Below are 8668 nucleotides of genomic sequence, written 5' to 3'. Positions count from 1 at the left end.
TCAATTCATGCCACATTGAAGAAGAATGAAGTTTGATTGTTATAAATTTTGGGTGGGTTACAATTTAGAGTAATTTAGAGTTATTGTGTTTTAAAACTTTATTTACTTTAGGTTACATTTACATAATGGCTAATTATGGCCATAAAGTATGAATGTTAAACTCTTGGAATGCCTTTTATTTTGTAGACTATATAAAACCATGTATGTTGTATTTGTAAGTAGACTTGGAAAACACAGTAAAAGAAGCATTTGTGCTCTTCTTTAGCCAATCTTCTTTAGCCAATGGCTAAGTTTCTTTGCAATTCTATGTAGTTTAGGTTGCATGTAGAATCATTCAAGCTCGACATGATCAATCTTGCTTGTGGAATGATTCGAATCTCAATCAAGTGTTCTTGTCTTGAGATATTTAATCAACAAGAATCATTCAAGCTAGACATGATCGATCTTGCTTGTGGAGTGATTCGAATCTCAAACAATGTTCTTGCCTTGAGATATTCGATCAACAAGGTAATCCGAATCTTATTTTCCAACCTTGCAGCCGACGCACAATGCCCCTGATTTGTGCACATTGCATTTGGGTGGCAGCAGTACTAATTTGGATAATTATCATATGAATATATCTGTGCCTACTAACTCTTTGGATGCAGAAAATTTGGTGCCCACATCAACTTCAAAATTGCCGCTGCAATCCTCTGCGTCGCTGCCGCGCGAATCGCGTTGGATGTTTCACCAATGATTGGGGCCTCGAATCCTCCGCCAGCGGATGATATTGCATAATGTCCGGTCGAATCCTGAGCCGCTGGTCAACCGACTGCTGTAGCACTGGTTGCTCCCCTCGCAACGACTGGTACAGCTATCCCTTCAATTGTGGATCCTGCACCTACTACTCATCCGTATGGTACTCGATTGAAGCATAATATCAAGAAACCCAAGGTGCGTACACATGGAACAGTAACATATTCTGTAGTTTGGTCTTCTGCCTCTGAACCTACTTCACATATTATTGCTATGGAGCATCCCCTCTGGCGTTAGGCAATAATTGATGAATTTCAGGCACTTCTCAAAAATAAAACATGGCACTTAGTTCCTCCTCGTGCTGGTCTTAACGTTATTGATTGCAAATGGGTTTTCAAACTCAAGCAAAAGCCAGATGACTCTATTGATCGCTACAAAGCACGCCTGGTTGCTAAAGGGTTTAAACAGCAGTATGACGTTGATTATGATGATACCTTTAGTCCAGTTGTTAAGTCCACTACCATTCGGCTCTTTTTATCTCTTGCTATTTCTCGTGGTTGGGCTATTCGGCAGATTGATACTCAACATGTTTTTCTTCATGGCTTTCTTAATGAAGATGTTTATATGAAGCAGACCCTTGGATTTGTGGATTCTCAATATTCTGGTTATCTCTGCAAGCTGGATAAGTCGCTTTATGGCCTCAAACAAGCTCCGCGTGCTTGGTTTTCTCGCCTTAGCTCTAAACTATTACAGTTGGATTTTACACCTTCAAAGGCTGATGTCTCTCTTTTCATTTTTAACAAGACGGGCATTCAGATATATATCCTCATCTATGTTGATGACATTATTATCATCAGCTCATCTTCTACGGCTACTGAAAAACTTCTTACACTGCTTCGGGATGATTTTGCCGTCAAGGATCTTGGCATTTTGAGTTATTTTCTTGGGATTGAGGTCCGTCATACTTCCAATGGACTTGTTCTTACACAACATAAATACATTCAAGATTTATTGTCCATAACCAATATGCTCACCCCCAAAGGTGTGCCCACACCTATGCTTCCTATTGAGAAGTTGTTATTGGATGGAGGTGAAAAGCTCTCGCCTGAGGATACTACTTGCTATCGGAGTGTCGTTGGTGCTCTCCAATATTTGTCTCTGACACGTCCTGATATATCCTTCTGTGTCAATAGAGTATGTCAGTTCATGTCCTCCCCGACTTCTGTACATCAGGCGGCAGTCAAGCGAATTCTTCGTTATCTACATGACATTATTGATATGGGCTTGTGTCTTACAAAGTCCAGCACTGATTTGCTGAATGCCTTTTCAGATGCTGATTGGGCCGGGAATCCTGATGATTGTCGAAGCACTAGAGGCTATGCGATCCTTCTTTGGTGGCAATCTTATCTCCTGGAGTTCAAGGAAACAATCAACAGTTTCTCGTTCTAGTACGGAGGCCGAATATAAGGCGGTTGCTGATGCCACCACCGAATTAATCTAGATCCAAGTCCTCTTGCGTGAGCTCGGGATCTCACAAGCGCAAGCACCTAGCCTGTGGTGTGACAACATTGGTGCCACCTATCTGGCCGTCAATCCAATCTTTCATCAACGGACGAAGCATGTTGAGGTTGATTATCACTTCGTTCGTGAACGAGTCAGCTTGATGTGCGACTCATATCTTCCAAAGATTAGCTCGCCGATATTATGACAAAGCCACTGCCAAATCTATGATTTCATGGTTTGTTATGCAATCTCATTATACATCTATAAATACATGAGGCTGTGACCCATATAGGTCACAGTGTCATTCAACTTTGTGACTAAAGCGCGAGACAGCGTGGGCTTGCATTGTCACTATTGTATCCTAGATTGAGTATAAATAGATTGAGTATTAAATACATCTATGTAAAGGTTAAGACTCTTCCACAATAATTTCCATTCAATCAACATTTAGAGAAGTGACCTCCAACCTTGTGACTAAGGCCACACGCTCTAACCAACTGAGCTATTCCGTTATTTCGCTATTCCGTTATTTCGCTATTCCAACCACTCATTGGTAATGGCTCAAGCCCACTAGTAGTAGATATTGTTCGCTTTTGCACGTTATGTATCACCTCAGCCTCACGATTTTAAAATGCGTCTACTAGGGAGAGGTTTCTACACCCTTATAAGGAATGTTTCATCCCCACTATAGCTGATGTGAGATCTCACGATCCACCACCCATACTGGCACACCGCTCAGTGGCTAACTATTATACCTTTCGTAATAGCTCAAACCCACTGCTAGCAGATATTATCCGCTTTTGCCAATTATGTGTCGCCATCAGCATCACCGTTTTAAAACGCGTCTACCAAGGAGAGGTTTTCATACCATATAAGGAATGCTTCATTTCCTTCCCCAATCGTTAGAAGATATTGTCCGTTTTGGCTTGTTACGCATCGTCATCAACCTCATAGTTTTAAAACGCGTCTACTAGGAAGATGTTTCCACGCCCATGTAAAAAATGCTTTATTTTTTCCTCTCCAACAAATGTGCGATATCACAATAAGCAATTAGGATGACCAAGTAGTCTAAGGTGCTAGACTCAAGGTCTCTATGGGGTTTTAGCACTGCGGATCTACCGACTCATCTATAGGGTGCATTGTCACCTTTGTGAAGGACTAGTATCCTAGATTGAGGTCGAACCTCATCATATCTCTTACACAATATTGTCCCTAAATGCTTGCTAGAGTCTTTCTATGAGGTCCATCACCCCCTCACCATTTCCACATATGGCACTCATCATAAGGCCACTTACCTAATTAGCAAGTTTGACCGACCATATGTGAGCTTGTAGCAATGGCTAAGAGATTAGTGGTGTCTAAACCCTTATATAATAAGGAGAGCTTGAACCTCCAACCTTGTGATTAACAACCACACACTAACCAACTGAGTTATTCCAACCAATCATTGGTAATGGTTGAAGCCCACTAGTAGTAGATATTGTTCGCTTTTGCTCGTTATGTATCGCCGTCAGCCTCACAATTTAAAAATGTATCTACTAGGGAGAGATTTCTACACCCTTATAAGGAATGTTTCATCCTCTCTCAAACTGATGTGGGATCTCACAATCCACCTCCCACGCTGGCACACCCCCTGGTGGTTAACTCTGATACCTTTTCTAATAGCTCAAACTCACTGCTAGCCGATATTGTTCGCTTTAGTTCATTATGTATCGTCATCAGCATCATCGTTTTAAAACGGGTTTACTAGGGAAAGGTTTTCACACCCTTATAAGGAATGCTTCGTTTACCTCTCCAACCACTAGAAGATATTGTCCGTTTTGGCCCGTTACGTATCGTCGTCAACCTCATAGTTTTAAAACGTGTCTACTAGGGTGATGTTTCCACACTCATGGAAAAAATGGGATGTTTAGATATAAATATGGAGATGTACCAACAGATTTCCTCAAAGTCGTGGAGATTTAGATGAAGTAACATTGTAGATATTAATTGAACTCACGTAGATTTAAAATAGTCGTGACAAAAGCAAATAAAATAAAGGTAAAATAAAAATTGATTGAAATCTAATAAAAGTTAGCCTAAAGTTAGGTGTAATTTAAGACGAACAAAATCACAGTTATATCTAATAAAAGTCTAGATTGAAATCTAACAAAAGTTAGTGTCGTCACCACCTAGAGTGGCCATAGGACCCATGGGTGGGTGTGATTCTGGAGTAAGTCCATCTATATGAAATATGAAAGCTCGCCAAATTTGGTAAATTTGGTGTCTATCGAACACTAGACGAATACGAATGCTCGGACACTAGACGAACACTCCACAACACGTATATCCATTCGCCAAAATCAAATCTACACCTGCTAGTTTAAAAATGCCTCAAAATGTTCTTTATGGGAGGTATGGTATTAGCTCTCCACCACCCATGGGTCCTATGGCCTAAGTGGCTACCATATGGCACATACGTGTGTCATAGTGAGGGAAAACGTTTCAAGACAAGTGTCTTGAGCGACTTCATTTGAAATGGGTTTTTCAAAAACAGTATCAGACGGCATCGCAGCCCATGTGTCGGAGGTTAGATTATGCACCAGTTATTCTGAACGAATGCCATAAATGGTCTAGCATGGACACAGGAGAGTCCAATGCCCAATGAGAACCTGGATGAATGGATGTTTAGGATATCCGGATGAGATGATCGACACATGGGTCAGTTCCCAACAAATGACTTGGCCTAGTGTAAAGGCAAGTTAGTTGTGTCGCAGACAATTGAACATGCACACGCAAGCGGCGTATGTGACTAAACAAGGTTGGATTCCACACAAGTGATGTTTAGTTGGCAAAAACAAACCTTGCCTAAGGTCCAACAAAACCACAAATGGCAAAAAATGTAAATAGGGCTTGAGTCCCCTTTAAGGCTTGTCGCAAGCGTGTCAAAATCACGATGCCGCACAATTGAAGAAGTTATGACCCATACCAATGAAACCAGTTGCATCTCCAATATATAGCATTGCTACAATTAATTGACCCTTCTAGAAATAGTTTCAAAGACAGAAATGAGCATAAAGTTGAGGCAAATTCTCCGAAGAATTGTAAATTTCACATTTAAAAGAGGGCATTCTATGTTCATATTAATCTTACAAACTCGTATGTCTACATGCAAAGCAAAGGAAAGAGGATGAGCAACTCAATGAAAAACCAACAAATGATATACAACAAAACAATAGAAACAAAGCCTCCAAACACAACAATCTAACCTTGATCATCATGGCAGATTGCAGCCACGTCTTCTTCTTTGGGCAAAGTTTCTCCCACATCATAAATTTAAACAGCCAACAACAAAGGCGTCTTCTTATACTTTCAATACTTCACTTTTCATCAGCTTGTTATTTTCTCCTCACCAATTACCTTCACTACTTCATCGTTTTGTTGTGCTGGCTCGGTACTGGTTTCCGTTGGAGCAGCGGGCTTCGGTTCGGTTTCTTTCGGTGTCTCCGTCTCGGTCTTCTCGACATCAATGATATCTTCTTTTTTCTTCTCAGATGCTTTGGTCTCATCTGCTGCTGGTGTTGCTTCAACTAATGTCACTACTTCAGTTTCATCAGGTGGTGAAGGCAAGATTACTTTCTCCTCAGGAAGGGTCTCAGAAGTTGTGGGAACAACATCAGCGATCTGTATCCTTTCCGACTCGGTTTCAGGCGCATTTGGTTCGACTTTATCTGTATGTTTTTCAGGCTCTACTACAGTTTGAGGCACCTTCGTCTCCGCTTCGTCGATATGTTTTTCGGTTTCGACAACAGTTTGAGGCACCTTTGTCTCGGCTTCTTCAGTATGTTTTTCAGTTTCTACTATAGTTTGAGGCACCTTTGTTTGGGGCTCTTCTATACACTTTTCAGTTTGAGGTGCCTTTATTTCCCCTGCTGTCTTCTCACATTCATTTGATTCACTCCCTTCTTTCTGCAGTATATTCAGATTTAGACTATAAGCAAAGAAAGTTTTAGCTGCCATAACATATTTTTCAAAACAAAATTGATCTGAGTAGATCAAACCAAACTTTGTGTCCCATATTTTGAAGCAGTTCAAACCGACAACTTCAAACCACAGCTACAGCTAAGCTAGCTAACCATTTACAAACACACATCTCATTTATAATACAAAATCAATTTGGGCACCCACCAATTTGCAATGCAAGATTATATTGATCAACAGTCATTTTCCAAGCAATGCACAAACAACAAACTATTAGTAAAAAGAGAGACTAACAAAATTCTACATGCAAACCAGGGTCCCCGCATAGGAGCGGTGTGAGATCCCACATCAGTTGGGGAGGAGAACGAAGTATTCTTTATAAGGGTGTGAAAACCTCTCATTGGTATCCGCATTTTAAAAATCTTAAGGGGAAGCTCGAAAGGGAAAGCCTAAAGAGGACAATATGTTCTAGCAGTGGGCTTAGGGTGGTTACAAGCATAGACAATAAAAGTACGACCCATGGAAGGTCAGCTGATCCTAAGGCCAACTATGAACATAACCTACAGATCAATATTTACTCGAATCCAACTGTGTTTTGCTGGTTGCAGGAATGCATAACTAGGGCCCTGGGAAGGAAAGAATCCGACCGTGCGGGTGAAAAATGCATCAACCCTTTTCCCATCAAGATCACATGGGAAGGAAAGAAACCTCTATAAGGTGCAGCCAAACAGGTAAGGTTCAATGAGCCATGAAACAGCCATAGAAGAAAGATGAGGAAAAAGGGGGGCCCCTCAAGGAAAGACACTTTTGTTTGTCACCAAACGAATGTGTTGTGGATTATGGAAGATTCTATGTATTGATTCTTTAGTGCAAAAGATTCGAACCTAAATTATCGAAGTCTCGGAACGTCCAATCAAACAAACAGAGTTCTTGAATCGAAAAGGAAACCATTGGAAATGAGGTGAAATTTTTCCTTGAAAGTTTGAATCTCTAAATTCTAGGATGCCGACAAGTCATGAATTACGAAGAAGTGGGCCATTTTGGAAAATATAATTGCAATTATTTATTTACCTTTGGGACGACTGTTCAGTTCGCTTTACGTCCAAAAGAGGATAAAGGTTTTTTTTCTGGAAAAGAGTAAACAAATCTGTTTGGTTCCCGATAAACCGCCGTGATTCGCGAATAAACTCCAGAGGCTCCGAATGAAAAAATGAAAAAGCTATAAAAAATTCAATTCAGAAACAGAGAAACTCCAGGTATCAATAGCAGATTCTTCATTTTCCTATACTTTTTCTCCCATTTCTTTCTCAAGAACCAAACAGCCGCAGAGTCCCCTAATTTCAAAATCAACCAGCACAATCCATTCAACGAACAACAAATAGCGAGAAAGAATTTCAACGATAAACAGAGAAAAAAAAAAAAAGAACAACGATGAATTCCTTAAACAATATATTTAATTATACTCAACAAAAACAGCATCAGATTCTCAACAGACATTCAAAGAACGATTAGCAATCGATAATCGGAAGAAAATCGAAACAAAATCAGACGATGATTGCGAAATACCTCTTTAAACAAGTTGCTAAGTGAGCGGGTTTTAACTCTCTGATCATCCGCCTTATTGTCGTCGTCATCAACAACAACTTCCTTGCCTTTATCGCTTTGGTTTCCCTCTCCGGAAACTTCCACCACCGGAACCTCAACGTTCTTCTCCGGTTGAACAGCGACTACAGCATCAACATCCTTGTTCTCCGGCTCAGGTGCCGGAGCCTTGCCGGCGTCAACCTTCGGCTTAGTCGCACAAGCTCCCATTTCTCCTCGGCTTGATTGGATCACCTAGTTTCTCTCCAAGGAAGAAGAAGAAGAAGTTCAGAAAGAGAGTTGGAGAGAAATTTGCGAGAGAATTTAGGATTTTATAAGGAATGAATTTGTTCGTGTTTTCCAACAATTTTTCTACCGCGAAACAGAGAGATGAGAGGAGAGGAGAGGGTTTTTTATTTTTTTATTTTTTTATTATTTTAATTATTATTATTATTATTTAATTATGAAATTAAATTACAGCTAGGCATTGGCGTCATCTGAGCTGGCTATATCATTGTGGAGTTTCTTAATTCCAAGTCGTCCAATGTACACCTCAGCATATATTTTATAAATAAATTAATCTGTGACCAACGATTTGTCACCCGACACCCTCTCTATTTTTTTAAATAAATAAATAAATTATATTAAAATTACAATTTTACCCTTTCAATTTTTATATTTTTTTCACCTAATAAATCTCTCCTAATAAATAAATTATATTAAAACTTCATTAATTTATTTGTACAATTAAAATCTATTAATCTATTTTAAATATAATTTATTTATTTTTTAATTATTATTTGCTTTTATCTTTTTTTATGGTTCTAGCTTTGAGATTTATTTATTTATTTATTTTTTTTTTTTTTTGGTCTCCTAATATTAATAATTA

The 8668-nt window shown here is 39.5% G+C and overlaps 1 protein-coding gene across 1 annotated transcript; it reads right to left on the bottom strand.

Moving 5' to 3' along the window:
- Positions 1–5300: 5300 nt before the first annotated feature.
- On the bottom strand, positions 5301–8181 carry LOC111777153 (brain acid soluble protein 1 homolog). The gene is made up of 2 exons (XM_023656617.1): positions 7765–8181; positions 5301–6186 (listed from the first exon to the last, which is right to left on the bottom strand). The coding sequence occupies exons 1-2, from the start codon at positions 8008–8010 to the stop codon at positions 5608–5610; spliced, it is 825 nt and encodes a 274-aa protein (XP_023512385.1). The 5' UTR covers positions 8011–8181; the 3' UTR covers positions 5301–5607.
- Positions 8182–8668: the final 487 nt, after the last annotated feature.

This window comes from Cucurbita pepo, chromosome LG16, assembly GCF_002806865.2.
Source record: "Cucurbita pepo subsp. pepo cultivar mu-cu-16 chromosome LG16, ASM280686v2, whole genome shotgun sequence".
In the NCBI taxonomy this organism is placed as follows: domain Eukaryota; kingdom Viridiplantae; phylum Streptophyta; class Magnoliopsida; order Cucurbitales; family Cucurbitaceae; genus Cucurbita; species Cucurbita pepo.
This window is presented reverse-complemented; position numbering and strand designations above follow the sequence as displayed.

What these genes read in the sequence shown, in the direction of transcription:
- LOC111777153 (XM_023656617.1), bottom strand. Translation starts at nt 8,010, where the DNA reads ATGGGAGCTTGTGCGACTAAGCCGAAGGTTGACGCCGGCAAGGCTCCG. An exon ending in TTAGCAACTTGTTTAAAGAG is followed by an intron (nt 6,187 to 7,764) that starts GTATTTCGCAAT and finishes AATATACTGCAG; the next exon opens with AAAGAAGGGAGTGAATCAAA.